The sequence below is a fragment of the Panthera leo genome, chromosome B2 (genome assembly GCF_018350215.1).
Source record: "Panthera leo isolate Ple1 chromosome B2, P.leo_Ple1_pat1.1, whole genome shotgun sequence".
Classification (NCBI taxonomy): Eukaryota; Metazoa; Chordata; class Mammalia; order Carnivora; family Felidae; genus Panthera; species Panthera leo.
The window spans coordinates 44,276,623-44,292,835 of NC_056683.1; the positions used below are offsets into that span (position 1 = coordinate 44,276,623).

General features: G+C 43.6%; 1 protein-coding gene across 3 annotated transcripts; it reads left to right on the plus strand.

Moving 5' to 3' along the window:
- Positions 1-2,025: 2,025 nt before the first annotated feature.
- On the plus strand, positions 2,026-16,213 carry ANKRD66 (ankyrin repeat domain 66). 3 transcript variants are annotated; one of them, XM_042937305.1, is made up of 5 exons: positions 2,026-2,083; positions 8,179-8,343; positions 10,129-10,357; positions 15,069-15,202; positions 15,821-16,213. In XM_042937305.1, exons 2-5 carry the CDS (start codon positions 8,181-8,183, stop codon positions 15,823-15,825), a joined length of 531 nt encoding a protein of 176 aa, XP_042793239.1. In that variant the 5' UTR covers positions 2,026-2,083; positions 8,179-8,180; the 3' UTR covers positions 15,826-16,213. The 3 variants fall into 3 exon arrangements, with proteins under 3 accessions (XP_042793239.1, XP_042793237.1, XP_042793238.1); XM_042937303.1 differs by having other exon boundaries at positions 15,069-16,213; XM_042937304.1 differs by lacking the exon at positions 2,026-2,083 and adding an exon at positions 4,766-5,055 and having other exon boundaries at positions 15,069-16,213.

The following is a 16,213-nucleotide window of genomic DNA, read 5'->3' on the forward strand; positions in this document are numbered from 1 at the left end:
ACAGTAAGCAATAAATATACAATGGAGTGACAAAGCGGCCCAGCCAACCCTTGAACTTGTGGTCACTGAGCATCTCTTATATATCCTGAGTTTAGTTAGGGTGGGGATTGTGGGGAATAAGTTTAGGAATTCCCTGAACTTACACCAATGGGTTAAGAAGGTTTAGGCTGAAAGCATCTGAGATTAAGTAAACAGAGCAGAAGCGCCCCCAACATAGTACAAAAGCAGAAAGCTGCTTTCACAAGAAGGAAGGTCCAGAATAGGTAAACAGGTAGACAGGGCCATAGACCTCAGTAGGGTGAAACTGACTGGAGTAGGGCTAATTAGCAAAAGTAAGGTGCCTTGTGGACTCATGCTCTTACCCCTAGGCGAGCTAAGATAAACAGAAGGCTCTCCTTGTGCCTGTGGTAAACAACCATCGGCCCAGTGCCAGGATTTTGTTTTGTATTGACCCAAACCCCTATCACAGGATATCTTCAGAACCCCCTTTCTCTCGCACACATGAGTTAATGTTCGTGGTTTCATGGTCTCTTTCCGCACGTCCGTCATATTTGTAGTCCTTCTGATCCTAATAAAAATAGAGCAAGGACCCTTACTTGGGGCTCTTGTCTTCTCCCAGACATTACATCCTCTCTCACATTTTAATTCTGTGTCCGCTCTCTTGCTGGACAAGAGAGAACTTCAGGCTCAAAGTCTGTGACAGGGGGAGATGGTAAGAGATGCATTAAAACACAGTGACTGTGTGAATTAATCAAATCACATAATGTCAACGGATCGCAACATTCTCATCTCTAAATGAATTTTTGAATCACGATTTCTAAAGTCCCTTCCTGATCTAAAAATGGCTTCTATGGAGAAGATACTCAACGGCAGTCACTTCAGCCAGAAATGCTAGTCCCAGTGCTTGAGCCAGTGTGACCAAAGGTCAATGTCTGGCCCATAGATGTTGCCGGGTGGCCTCTGTGTCCTATCACAATATAAGCAAGTGACCCTTGAGGGTAGATTATTGACATTCACCCCAGATGAAGGCATTCATTCAGTCATAATTTTAAAAAAAATTAAAATTTTGACAGAAATACCACACAAAGCTTTATAAACATAAGATGAAGATAAATTCTGATCTTGCAACAATATCAATTCTTTGTACACTGCAAGAAGTGGACTCTGCTAATGGAATACTGAATTTGTGTAGTAAATGCTTTCAACATGGTCTGTCTTTTACTTTGGACTCTCAGCTCGAAGAAGAAAGGAACATGAGTCTTGTTCTCCACAGAGCCTAGTACAGTATATAAGGCATTCAGTAAACACATGTGGGAAGAAAGGTAGCAGAGAAATGATACGAGAAAGAAAAAAAAAAAAAAGAATGAAAGAGGGGGGAAGAGAAAGAGAGGGAGGGGGAGAGAGATAAAGAGGGGGAGGAAGAAGAAAGGAAGGAAGGAAGGAAAGGAGGGAGGGAGAGAGAGAGAAAAGGGAGACAGGAAGACCAGCATCACCATAAAGATAGGAGATGCTAGATAAGGGATCAAAAACGAGGAGGCCATGAGAAATTGACTGAAGGCTTTCTCCTTCCTCCACCCTGTTAGCAGGTGCTTTATCAATTATATCAGCTAAGCATCTTTCGTTGCCGAATGAGAAAAGTGTTAAAACTTCCTTTTATTGGTGAGAATTGAGTTTCAGCAAATTTAAGGGTCTTGCGCAAGATCTCAAGCTGGTTCTGAGAGTGCGGGGTGCATGTCATCTACGACACCCCGTGGTGGTCACCGGGCAGCGTGTTTCCTTCACAGTGCCCTGTGGACTGGCAATCTGTTTTTCCATTTTCATGCATTTGGATGAAATGCTACTTGAAGAGAAGCTGTCAAGGACCACACTCATACTACAGAAGCAGGCCAGGACCGCTGACCAGCTTCAGTGGAAGCAAAGGGGCAGTCCCCTTTCCTCCAGCAAGCACCTCCTCCCGGAGGCCTACCTTGATTGACAGGCTTTACTGACGAAGGAGGGGCCAGTTTCCATGGTGTGAACAAAACAAACCTCTGGCCCCTAAGACGCCTGCCTGTGCTGGGTGCCTCAGATCTCAAGCAAGAGAGTAAGTATTTTTATATTACTCCTGCCTTCAGCTTTTTACACCTATTATGGATCATTCATATTATTAGAACTTATATTTACTGGCTACTTCTTTACATTTGGGCGCCTGTACCAGAAAGACAGAAATTCAGGTGCACTTCATGAAATTTATGAAGATTCATGTGAAGGAAAGTTTGCTAAATTTCAGTAGTCAGTTGCAGGCTAATGAATTGGACGTTTTCTACATTTTTTTTTTTTTAAAGAAAGCCTCTAGCAGTATCATTTATTTTTTAAAAATTTTAATGCTTATTTATTTTTGGGGGGGGGAGGGGCAGAGAGAGGGCGACACAGAATCGGAAACAGACTCCAGGCTCTGAGTTGTCAACACAGAGCCCGACGTGGGGCTCAAACCCACAAACCGTGAGATCATGACCTGAACTGAAGTCGGAGGCTTAACCGACTGAGCCACCAGGCGCCCCCTCATTTATTGTTTTTAAACGGCTTTATTGAGCTATAATTCACATACCATAAAATTCATTTATTTATAGTACATAATTCAGTGGTTTTTAATATATTCAAAGTTATGAAAGCCTCACTTGCCCCTGCCTAATTTTAGAACGTTTCATCACCTTCCCCCCCCCCCCCCCCCCCCCCCCCCCCCGCGCAAAGAAATCCTATCCCCATTAGTAGTCACTTCCTACCCCCGCCTCCTCCCAGTTCAGGCAATCAATAATCTACTCTCTATCTCTGTGGATTTGCCTATCCTGGACACTTCACATAATTGGAATCTTACAATGTGTGGTCTCTTGCGCCTGGCTTCTTTCATTTAGCATGTTTTCAAGGTCCATTCGTGTTGTATCAGGTGTCAGTACTTTATTCCTTTTCTTTGTCAAATAATGTTACATCGTATGAACTCCCACATTTTATTCATGCATTCACCTACTAAGGGACATTTGGGTTGTTTCCACTCTTGGCTATTATGAATAATGCTGCTGGAAACATGTGTGTAACAAGTTTTTGTGTGGATATGTATTTTCATTTCTGTAGGTAAATAGCTAAGTGTGGAGTTACAGGTCATATGATAAGTCTATGTTTAACTTTTTGAAGCACTGCCAAACTGTTTTCCAAAGCAGCTGCCCCATTTTATATCCCTACCACATCTGTGAGGGGTTCAATTTCCCCACATCCTCAGTGACACTTGACATTGTCTGTCTTTTTGATTACAGTTATTCTAGAGGGTGTGAGTGGTGCTTCAGTATGGTTTTCATTTGCATTTCCTCCATGACTAATGATGTTGAGCATCTTTTTCAGGTGCTTATTATTTTGTGCATATCTTCATGTGCCTATTCTTTTGGAGAAACTTCTGTTTATACTCCTTGACGATTGTTAATGGAGCTTTTTGTTTTTTATTGTTGAATTGTAAGAGTTCTGTATGTATTCTGGATACAAATCTCTTATCAGATATATAATTTTCAAATATTTTCTCCCATATTTGCTTTTATACTTTTCCTAAGGTATTGTTTGTAGAAAAAAAGTTTTTAATTTTGGTAAAATTCAATTTATCTGTTTGTTTTCTTTTGTTTCTTGTGCTTTTGCCGTCCTGTCTATGAACCGTTTCATTGTCTAACCCAAAGTAATGAAGATTTGCTCCCATGTTTTCTTCTAAATGTTTTAGTTTTAGGTCTTCTATAAGTCTGCAATTCATTTTAAGTTTTGTGTGTGGCATGAGGGAAAGGATTAACTTAATTCTTGAGTATGTGAATACCCAACTGTGTCAGCACCATTTGGAAAGACTACGATTTTCCTGGCACCTTTGCTGAAAGCCAATGACCATAATGTAAGCGTTTATTTCTGGACTCCCAATTCTGTCCCTTTTCTCTCTCTGTATCTATTTTTATGCCACACAATGTACTTTGTATCACAGTTTTTTGGTTACTGTATCTTTATAGTAAGTTTAGAAATCTGGAAGTTTGAGTCCTCCTACTGTGGTCTTTTGCAAGATTGTTTGGCCTATTCTGAGTCCTTTGTATTTCCATATGAAGTTTTAGGATCACTTCATCAATTTCTCTGCAAATAAATGTAGCTACTCATTGGAAACTTCTACTTGAATTGCAACTTCTCTGTGGGAAGTTGTGGAATTTCCTTGGTATGAACACAAACGTGACCCCAATGGAGTTGACTTAAGCCCAAACCTGGTTAAAGGTTGGTGTGAAATGTAAGCAGAGGCTTCCAGACAACTGATTCTAAAAATGGTTTGTTTTTTGTGACACCTGCAGGTCGGAAAGCCTCCAGTACTTGTTCACGATTTGATTTTATCATCGATCAAATCCTCCGGTGTAAGGGTTTTCTTACTAAAACAAACAAGCCAAAAAGAGGAAACACATCCCATGCCATCTTCTCTTACCTAATATATACTGAGCGCTCACTTCCTGCAAAAAGGCATGTCCTTGTCCGACACATCTAGTGACTCTGAAGCACTTCAGGCCGAGGCCCAGGCATCTATTTTTTTTTTTTTAATTTTTTTTTTTTTAACGTTTATTTAGTTTTGAGACAGAGAGAGACAGAGCATGAACAGGGGAGGGTCAGAGAGAGAGGGAGACACAGAATCTGAAACAGGCTCCAGGCTCTGAGCTGTCAGCACAGAGCCCGATGCAGGGCTCGAACTCACGGACTGCGAGATCGTGACCTGAGCCGAAGTCGGACGCTTAACCGACGGAGCTACCCAGGCGCCCCTGGGCATCTATTTTTTAAAACTCACCAGTAATTTTCACGTAGTCCTTCAGTGAGGAACAACAGCCGCATCCCTACTGCTTCTCCCTTACTTCAGGTCTCTCCCCTGCCTTGTAGCCAGAGACATTGCTACTCAGTGCGGTCTATGAACTGGTAGTTGTCGTGTTGACTTGTTACAGATGCAGGGTCTCAGGTCTCCTCCTAGACCTACTGAATCAGAATCTGCATTTTAACAAGATCCCAGATGCTTTCTATGGACCAGAGGTTGGTAAACTACGGTCTATGGGCCAAGTGTGGCTCACTCCATTTTTCCAGGCATGTGGTCACCACTTATGAGGGTGGCTCTCGGGGGGCAAGCACGGTGAGCTTTGGAGAGCTAACTGCTCTCTAGTCTGCTCTTAGCACTTGTCCGCTGAGCTCACGGCTGTGCCTAGTCCCTGCCCAGGGCCCTGCTGGTCAGTGCCTACACTTTGGGGACTCTGCTGTCGGCAGTGAGCAATAGGAATGGTCCAGCCAAGTTACCTTGCCTCCCACCAGCTGTCAACTTGAACTGATTGGGCTGTTGGAGAGGAGAGAGGGCATGCTGGGATCTGGGCATCACTGGAGTAAAGGGCAAGTGACCATCCTTTCAGCCAGACCCCTCCTCCCCGGGCTGGTTGCTCTTGGCCCTGAGAATGTCTCCAGATGAGCGTGGCACAAAGGACGCTCACCCACCACCACCAATCGTTCCCCTCCCAGGATGGCCCGCCTCTGGCAAGAGGTTTTCTCTTGTTGCATAATAGTTAGGTAACATTAAATAATCGCCTTGAGTTTTGCCTCTTGGCCTATAAAGGCTAAGAAGTCTCCTATCCAGCCCTTTATAGGAAACATTTGTGGATCCTTGGTCTGTCCGTCAAAGTTAGAGCCACTTGCTCTTTGCAGAATGTGCCTCCCTCCCCACTCCCGATGCGCTGTTGCCTGGGCTGGATCTTCCACTATGGCCATGCCCGAGAAGATTCTTACTCATCCTTTGGGGAGTCGGCTTAGGTCACTTTTGGAAAAAAGTCCCTTTCACTTCCTAGCCTGGGGAAATGTCCTTTCCTTCTGTCCCCAGAAAAATCACTGCCATTATAACACTTAGGACATTGCATGTTAATTATGTTACGCACTTCTCTCCCCCTCTAGGGCTGTCCTCATATTTCCGTCTACGTCAGGAGGTCTGATATGAGGCTCAATAATTCACATTTCTAATAAATTCCTAGGTGCTGCTGCTGCTGCTCCTGGGCCACAATGTGTCTGGCTGACTCCAAATTCTTCTTGAGATCTCAACTGAAATGTTGGGATCAAAGAGACATTCTCGCTGGCCCCACCGCAAGTGGCTCTCTCCTCATTCTTTAATTCTATCCCAACCCCTGGGGCGCCTGGGTGGCCCAGTTGGCTAAGCGTCCGACTTCGGCTCAAGTCATGATCTCACAGTTTGTGGGTTTGAGCCCCGCGTCAGGCTCTGTGCTGACAGCTCAGAGCCTGGAGCCTGCTTCGGATTCTGTGTCTCCCTCTCTCTCTGCCCCTTCCCCGCTTGCAGTTTGCCTCTCTCTCACTCTCAAAAATAAGTAAACATTTAAAAAATTTCTATCCCAATCCCTTATTTTGTTTATATCTGTAATTCCCAAACTTGTTGGTCTCAGGACTCCTTTACCTTTAAATACCTTTACCTTTAAATAATAAATTTACCTTATTAGAAATTAAAATGCAGGCATTTATATACATTGCATTAATGCAATATACATTGCAATAATATACCATAACATAAAAATATTTTTATGAAAAATAATTACATTTTCTAAAGCAAAAGAAATGAGAAGAGTAACATTGTTTATGTATGTATGTATGTATGTATGTGTTTATGTAGTTGAATCCCTATAATATGTGGCTTAATAGAAGATAGGGGGGTTCTTAGATCTTCTGTATTCAGTTTGTTGTTTTGGCTGAAATATTGAAAGAAAATCTGGTTCCACATATATTGGAAAAGGGAATTGGGAAAGGGAAGAGTATTTTGTAGCCTTTTCAGATAACTGCAGATATTCTCTGATACTGTGCCCAAACTGACACATGGTTGTGTTTTTTAGTGACTTGGAATCTGAAACAACCTCAGTGTATTTTTTGTCCTCTGTCTCACTAAAATCCACAGGTCTATCTTGAATGGGTCTCTTTACCCATGCATGATTTTGTGACATCATCCACTTGTCATTTGGAAGACATCAGTTCACGGAGTTATGCAGACTTCCCAAATGTTGACACATTTCGTTACAGAATCTTTTAAAATAAGTTTTGTGAAGTCATGCAATTAAGGGTCAACATGCATAGTTCTTACTACTTTAGTTTCTTGGTTGAAACTACCTTTTCGGTTTTTTTTTTTTTTTAATATTTATTTATTTTTGAGACAGAGACAGAGCATGAACAGGGGAAGGGCAGAGAAAGAGGGAGACACAGAAGCTGAAGAAGCTCCAGCCTCCGAGCTGTCAGCACAGAGCCCGGCGCGGGGCTCGAACTCACGAACTGTGAGATCATGACCTGAGCTGAAGTCGGACGCTTAACCGACTGAGCCACCCAGGTGCCCCCCTTTTCTTTTGTTTTTGGCTCTCCGTGTGTGATGCCACTGCCTTGCTTCATGCTGAGGCAACAGCAGCTTTGTACCTCATTGCTTTTCAACCCTCAGGGCAAATGTCGGCACAGTGAACAAGGCCAATGGCATTTTCATATTATAATGAAAATAGTTTTGACTGCATGCATCCCCTGAAAGAGTCCTAGAGATTCCTAAGCATCTGTAGACTGTAGTTTGAGAACTGTCGGTTTCTGCGTTAATGTTGTAGATAACTTGTAGCCGTGTTGTTTGCATGTTTACATCTAGTCCATCTGAATTGGTGTGCCAACAGTATTAACTTTCTCTGGAGTCCCTTCTCTGCATTCAGTCAGTAAACTTTTCACACGGATTGTCATTGTACCCTCACAACAACTCTGGCAAGTTGTCTCCGGGTTATAGATGAGAAAGCCAGGGCGCAGAATCCCACAACTAATTCAGAATCGCACTACCAGCACTTTGGAACGGGAACTGGAGATAGCACTGGAAAGTGGTTTGAGGCCAAATAGAAAATGCCAGCCCATGAATTCAGCCTGTATGTCTGGAGGCAGAGGGGAGAGTCGATAGATTTTTAGGTAAGGGACTGGCATGTACTAACCATGGTGGCTGAGATCCAAATACACCCTCAGCAGCGCACACACATGCAAATTTGTGAGCTGAGGAAGAAAGTAAATGGTAAAGAATCCCGTGGAATCACTTACTGAAAATAAAGAGCTGTAGAGAACTTCCTAAGGGGCATGTTCCCCCCCCCCCCCCCCCCATTATTTCAGTCATGGAATCGACCAAAATGTCAGACATGACAAAGCTTCACCAAGCTGTGGCTGTTGGGGATTACAGTTTAGTGAAAAAGATTTTGAAGAAAGGTCTCTGTGACCCAAACTACAAGGATGTGGACTGGAATGACCGAACTCCACTTCACTGGGCTGCAATCAAAGGTGAGTGGGCAGTGCCTGGGTAGAATCCCTCTTTTGGAGCCCACCATTTGTGAAGTGACCAGTCTGTGTGGGGGTAGTAGAAAGAACATTTCTTGAGAGCCAAATGGAACATTTCAACCCTGGCACCACCACTTACTGGTTGTAGCACCTTTAGCAAATTATTTAATGTCTCTGGGCCTTAAGTGAGTTATCTACATAATGGAAACTGATGCTACCTTGGAATCTTGTGGTGAGGATTCACTAAGATAATGCATGTACAGTGCCCAGCCCATAATTTGCTCTCAATTGATATTAGTCTTCTGCCCTCTTGACCTCCAACAAGAAAGGGAACATCATTGCCGAGGTCGGACGGGGACTCTGCCTTGTTCATTGCTATAACCCCCATGCCTCACATGGCTCGGTTACAGAATTCAAGGAGGATAGTAGCAAAAGCAGCCAATGGGCCTATCAAGGCCTTCAGCAATGGAACACCATGGAAGGATGTCAAGTAAGAGAGTGTTCTGTTTGCTTTTTAAAATTTTGTTTTGACTTCTATATGGAGAATGGATTGGCAGGAAGCAAGACTGGATGCAGAGAAATCAGTTGGTAGAATTTTGCAGAAACTTAAGTCCAAGGTGATGGTGGCTATAATGAAGCACCTTTTAGTGAACATTTGCTTTATGCTGGGCACTGTGCTGTATACATTATGCCTGTGGTTTCATTTGTACTTCACAAGAACTCACTGAGGGAGGTGATCATATTTTTAATTTACAAATGAGGAAACCTGAGCCTCACACCTTCGTTTCTCGTCTGGGATGCCATAGTCAGCAGCTGTTATTTACTGGCAGGTATGAGCCCACATCCGTCGTCCCCAAAAGCCTGGGCTCTTAACTGGTGCTAACTATAAAGTCGGTGGGACTTAAAATATTTTTTATCGAGGTGTAATTAATATACAGCATTATATCAGTTTCAGAGGTACAACAACACAATGACTAAATTTTTTTATGTGTTGCGAAATGAGCACCACAGTAACTGAAGTTAAAATCTGTCCCCATTTGTAGTTACCAAAAAGCTTTCTTCTGGTAAGTTTTAAGATCTACTCTCTTGGCAGCTTTCAAATCTGCAACACAGTCTGGTTAACTATAGTCACCCTGTGGTACATTGCATCGTCGGGACTTACTTATTTTATAACTGATGTTTGGGCCTTTTGCCGGTCGTCACTCGTTTCTCCCACCCCTTACCCCCCACCTCTGGCAACCACCAGTTTGTTCACTGAACCAGTGATATTGGTGTGTTTGTGTGTGTGTGAGGTTTCTGTTGCTGTTGTTGTTGTAGATTCCGCGTACAAGTGAGATCCTAAGGTATTTCTTTTTCTCTGGCTTATTTCCACTCAGCGTAATGCCCTCAAGTCCCATCCCTGTTGTTGCAAAATGTTTGCTTTCCAATCACCATTGAGACTGCCAAAAGCTGAGTGAGCCTGACCAGTGCCCTACAGGCATGAGTACAGCGCCTTAGGAGGGAAAGCAAGATTCCTAGGAAGGGATTGGGGGGAAGGGAATGCCCTGGAGGGAGGGAGTAGAGGGAATAGTTGGAGGGCCCAGGCCTCTGGTAGGAGCAAGGTTCATGGGGTGAAGTGGGGCACTGCGTCCCTGGTAAGAAGGGGCGGGGGAAGGAGAGGGAGGGTGAGGAGGGGTTTCCCAGCAAATGTCTTCCCTTCTTTTGGACAACCTAGGCTAGTTCTGGCCTCCGCGGGGGCAGAGACATTTTAATCTTAACCTCTTCCCATTTCTTCCCGTTACATCTAAGGGCATGTGGAGGTGATGCAGCTCCTTATAGAATACGGAGCCAGGCCCTGCCTGGTGACTGATGTGGGCTGGACCCCAGCTCATTTTGCAGCTGAGTCAGGCCACGTGAATGTGCTCAAAATTCTCCATGCATTGCATGCGGCCATCGACGCCCCCGACTTCTTTGGAGACACGCCGAAGAGGATCGCACAGATCTATGGGCAGACCGCCTGTGTGGCGTTTCTGGAGAAGTAAGTTTCCTTTATTTCCAGCTAGAGAAGTGGCAGAGAAACAGGAGCCTGTGATCAAGATATCTGCCAACTCAGTGGTCTCGGGCCCATCCCAGGGAATGAGCAAATTCAGCTAACAGTTGTCTGAGTTGTTTTTATTAACTTTTCACAGAAATGACTAGTTTAGGTGGAAGCGACATTGCTGCAGATTATGTGAAATCTATTGTTTTTGTATTATACCAAAATTATAGTTATTTTAATGATACATATTTATAATATGTTAACATATTATATTTATAATATTTATAATATTTATAATAATTATATATTATTAACATATTTATATAAATATAATATTTTTAACATATTATATTATATAATGTATAATGTATAAATATATGTATAAATATTATAACATATTTATAATAATGTTAACAACATCTCATTGTTATAATTACTATTTTCGATTGTACAAAAATTATCTCAGATAAGAGAGGTGAGACACCAAGTTTGCCAATGGGACGTGGGACAAGATTCATGCAGCCCCTGCAGATTCCTGAAAGGTATTCATACTAGCTATGTGACCTTGGGCAAGTTAAGCCACCTTGCTGGCTCAGTTTTCGTATTAAAAATGAACCTGGTGAATTAGGCTATCAGCTGTAAGGTCCCTTCTACCTTTTAAAATTGCTGTCCGCCTATGAATCTTCTATTCTTACACTCACCAAACATAAGGACTTTTCTAGCATTTGTTAATCTTTTCTCTCACCCACACATTCAAATGGAATGAAGTGTCCGTTATGCACGTGACAGTTACAGCTTCGGTAGGCATGGAAATAAAATTTAGGAATTTATGATCCGGTTGGGTTAATCAGTAGTTCGTACACAAGGCAGTAAAGTAACAGAATGACGGTGGCATTGCCTGAAAACCAAAATGAGATCCGTAGCAAATCTGACTCCAGGGCAGGGCAGTTCCTGGTGGGGAGGGGGGATGACCGTGAAATCAGCTTCTAAGAACTTGAAGATAAAGTTATCATCTGTAAAGTAAAATAGTTGCTTACAATGAGGTTGGATATCTGTAGAAGTAACCAAAGAGACCTTCTCTTAAGAAGGTGCTCCACAGTAAAAAATACTCAAGCAGTGCCTGGGTGGTTCAGTCTGTGAAACCCCTGGCTCTTGATTTTGGCTCAGGTCATGATCCCAGGGTTGTGGGATCAAGCCCCGTGTTGGGCTCCGTGTTGAGCACAGAGCCTGCTTGGGATTCTCTCTTTCCTTTTCTCTCTGCCCTCTGCCACGTGTACACATGCACGTGCTCTGTCTCTCTTTCTCTATTTCAAAAATAAATAAATAAATAAATAAATAAATAAATAAATAAATATCATCATTGAGGTGATTTGGAGGTTAAAGAGACAGAACCTTGAGTCCTGACTCGAAGACTCTTCTCCCCAATCCTGCATCATCCCCTACATTCAGTGAGCGTCATCCATTGGGGACCTCAGCATCTGCAGCATTGTTCTCTGAACTTTTAAAAACTCTTAACATATCACTATGTGGGCATGGTTCCCTCTCTTCGTTCTGCCAGTTGCTGGATCACCACACAGGGATTTGAATGCATCAAGACCTCTTCTCATTCAGCTTCTTCTTTCCCTCCCGATCCGTCGTCTGCCTGAAGGTTCCACGATCTTCCATCTATCTGCCATCTGGACGCCATGATACACTGCTTCTTCCACTCTGTTCCCATGATTCTTAAGTTTCCAACCGTTTGTCCTTCTGTACCATATGACCCAGCATTCCCACCCTTGAGTCAGTGTCTGTCTTCGCCACTCCTGTGCCTGTCCTGGTGGAGAAAAGCCCACAACAACGTACACAGGCACCATAAGAAATTCTGGGATTCCTGTCTTCAGCTGAGCCCTCAGAACAGTTGGACTATCCCTTCTTGTCCTGCTCCTCCATTGACGACTCACGTCCCCATCGTACCTCCACCTGTTCCTCAGACAGTAGGCTTTCCCCTTCATAGAGAAGATTGAAGCCAAGAGCATATGTATTTCAACCTCCTACACCTACATGTGGTATATACACCACATCCGTTCCTTCTTACCTTCCTGTCTGTCCTTCTGGGAGAAGTGTTACCTCTCCATATAGGCCCTGATCCAAATCTTTGTACCTCCTACAGGGCCATCGTTCCCATACTCTCTGTTGCATCTTTTACCCTCTCTTCTGTATTTTTGGCTTTTTTTCTACTCCTTCCCTTCAGTCCTCATTGGCCTTTGAACCTGTTCAAATAGATCTTACGGAACAAACACACAAACGACTAGAGGTCCTTCTGCTGTCTGCTGTTTCTTTTCTCTTCCTGCATTTCTATGCTACTTGAATGTTACTCTGTGTAATCGTCTCTCCTTCCTCACCCACCTTTGCGCTTCTTCCCCACTGTTGTCTGAATCAATGCTCATCCGGGGAGGTCCTTGTTGCTAAATGAGTGACCTCTTATCAGTTCTCATCTCCCTTAATTTGGTATTTGACTGCCCTTCTCTTTTGGCATGTCTCCTTGGATAACTTTTTATCCTCTCTGATGCTACTGTCTTCTATTTCTCCTTGCACCTATCTGATCATTTCTTCTCATGATTCTCTTGGGCTCTGATTCTCGCTTGCCTTTTAGATGCTGAAATTCCTCAGCATCTTATCCTTGGCTGTCCTCTGCTGAACCTCTCTGCATAATCTCATCCCCTTCCTAGTGACCCGTGGGTGGATAAGCATGATACATGAGCCCAGCATAACTGAAGTGGAAGATGGGTGGTTCCTCCAAATAGTGGGGGTGGGGGTGGGGTGCTATTACCAGGAAAAGTGGGCCTGCAGGGCTGAGCCGACGAAAACAACAACGATCAGCCACATCACGTGTAAGTCATGTTTAGGTATCATCATCTTCCATGTGGAACTTCCCTTTTGACAGTTGAAAGGGGTTAGAGAGAAGGAATCCTGGTTAAGAGGAAATTAATCTGGACCTTGAAAGATAGCTAAGGCCTGACTAATGCAGGAGGGAGAAAGATTCTTGATTTGGAGAGAAGGGCACCAAGTCGGAAGTGTGCAGGGGTTGTGCATACGTGTGAGGGAGTGGAGGGGGAGTGAAAGGATGAGTGGCCTGGCTAAGTACACCACTCATGCTAGAGAGAAGTGGAGAATAAGGTTGGGTGGGTGGGTGACCATTATGGGATGGGCGAGCAGATGAGTGTGAACTCATCTAGGCATTGAGGAGAGGAAACAGATGCTCTAGCAAAGTCCCTTCTGTAGGGGAAGAGACAGCAGGGGTGGTATGCAGCTAGGATTGGAGGCACTCAGACCATAAGTAGGGAGGTCACTGAGGAATTTCTTAATGCCTCATGTTGCAAGTAGGTACTCTCCTGGGCTAGGATGACGAAAAGAAAGGATATAAGAGAATTTCAGAAAAAGCCTAGACAGTATTTGACAACTTGCTGAATATCCTAGGGGTCCTAGTGAAATAATTCAACTTTTGGTTCGGCTTCCTCTAAGCCGTGCATTCAACAAATATTTTGGAGCCCTACCTACCATGCCCATTGCTTTGAACTCGATACCACAAAGGATTTAAAGATAAATCAGATACAGTGTTGGATGTCAAGTTCCCTGTGTGAGAGGGGAGATACTTGTTGACATAAATAGTGCTACTATGGGATAGAAGGTGGCAAAACCCAAAAAGAGCAGGGCAGAGGAAGGATGTTATGTGGTCTAAATACAGAACGGTCACTTCTTGTTGTTAAGGGGACAAGCAGGTTTGCTATCTAAAGAGATAAAAATTGAATAATAAAGATTGAACTGTGCTTTTTGTAAAACTTTGTACTTGAACTACTTCAAACGATACTGTTGTCTGCTTTTCTTTGTCCATGTGTGTATGATGATCTATTTACCCATTCCTCTCTTACCTCTTCTATTGTTCCATATCTACCACCTATCTATATATCATGTAAGTATTCTTTTCACAAATCCTTCTATATACAAATAATACATATGTGATTATGACTACTTTTCTTTCTTTTTTAAATGTTTCCATATTTTAAATTCTTATACAACAAGGGTGCCTGAGTGGCTCAGATGGTTAAGCACCAACTTTGGCTCAGGTCATGCTCTCTCAGTTTGTGGGTTCAAGCCCTGCGTGGGGCTCTGTGCTGACAGCTGAGCCCGGAGCTTGCTTCGGATTCTGCGTTTCCCTCTCCATCTGTCCCTCTCACATTTGCACTCTCACTCTTTCAAAAATAAGTAAACATTTAAAAACATTTTTTAATAAAAAAATAAAATCTTATGCAACAAATGTACACGCTTTTATAATTAAGGAAAAAATACAATGGAAAAAGAAACGAAGGAAAACAGCATCCTAGTAATATGCTGGTGGCTCTGTGAATGTGAGTCCTTCAGCATTAGCAGTGTCGTCTACACGCTAAGCGCCCATCCTTCTATGAACTTCCCACTCTGGGCATGCCATTTTTCTCCACCTCAGTAGCTTCTTTAGTGTCCGAGGTCCCAAAGCGTACGCTCGGAGATGCTGGAGCTTGGCCCCCTTCTTTCCCTCCGCGACTCCTGAGGTGGCCAGGTTGTGTGCAGAGGGCTGGAAGAGACGCCCACGCTGATGCCAGCCCAAGGTCTCCCATCCGGGTACTGAGAGGCGCCATCTTGCCCACACAGGCTCTCCCATCCGGGTACTGAGAGCCGCCATCTTGCCCCTCTCCAGGGCCGAGCCCGAGTGCCAGGACCATCGCCGCACTGCCAGGCAGAAGGGGCTGCCTCTGGACCAGAGGGACGAAGACTGGGATGCCAAGAAAAGGGAGCTGGAGCTGTCTCTTCCCTCCTCGAATCAAAAAACTAATAAGAAAAAGATTAAAAAAATCCGAGGCCCCACCAGGCTGAGCCATCCCAAGGAGAGGAGAATGTGAGGACAGCGTTGGTGGCTCTGGCACCCATGTTTTCTGCGGAAATAGTTTTCCCTGGCACCAGACTAGGAGTGGTTAGATCTGTGCTGTCTTTACATGATTCTAGAGACCATTCTGTAAGACCATTCTGTAGACCGGCCTTCTACCGGCAGCTCATGACCTGTCATTCAACCCAAAGCCTCGCTGGGCGTTCCCTACAGGAGCTGTTGCCTCCTTGCTGATCCAAGCTGTCCACAAGTATTGCCAGAAATGGACAAGTGTTAGCTGCTTGTGTTGGGCCACGAGTCCTTTGCACTGTCAGCACCCCGTGACCCACTATATGCAATTATTGAATTATAGGGGGCAAAGAAAGAGCTCTCCCTAAGGAAACTGGATTGTTTCAATGAAAAAAAAAAGTAACAATACAATCCCAATAATTTCCAACCTACTCAGTTCAGTTAATCTATGGAAAAAAAAAAAAGGTATTTGTTACCACGTAAACCAAGCAAGGAGGTGAACAAATGTAGCTCCCAGTTTCCAGTTTTTTTTGTTTTGTTTGTTTGTTTCTTTGCAGAGTAGGGGCTCACAATCTCAGCATGGTCATTGATCAGTGATCACTTTCACATAAGAAAAACGGTGTGGGTGATGGACCAACTCAGTGAGCGATAACCGGAAACCCCAACAAGAATTCATTTCATCCCACATAAGAAATGAGAGGTAGCAAGGATAGTGGACCATGTGAATACAGCTCTACTTGTGCAATGTGTATTTTAGGGAATCTGAACACAGATCAGGTATTTCCAATGAAAATATTGCATCCAAATTGAGATCTGCTCTAACTGTAAAATATATATCAGATTTTGAATACTTAGAAAAAATGTAAAACAGCTCATTAATGTTCTTGATTACATGGTGAAATGATACTATGTTAGATATTGAGTTAAATAAAATGTATTACTAACGTGAA

What these genes read in the sequence shown, in the direction of transcription:
- ANKRD66 (XM_042937303.1), top strand. Translation starts at nt 8,181, where the DNA reads ATGGAATCGACCAAAATGTCAGACATGACAAAGCTTCACCAAGCTGTG. An exon ending in TCACTGGGCTGCAATCAAAG is followed by an intron (nt 8,344 to 10,128) that starts GTGAGTGGGCAG and finishes GTTACATCTAAG; the next exon opens with GGCATGTGGAGGTGATGCAG. An exon ending in TGTGTGGCGTTTCTGGAGAA is followed by an intron (nt 10,358 to 15,068) that starts GTAAGTTTCCTT and finishes GCCCCTCTCCAG; the next exon opens with GGCCGAGCCCGAGTGCCAGG.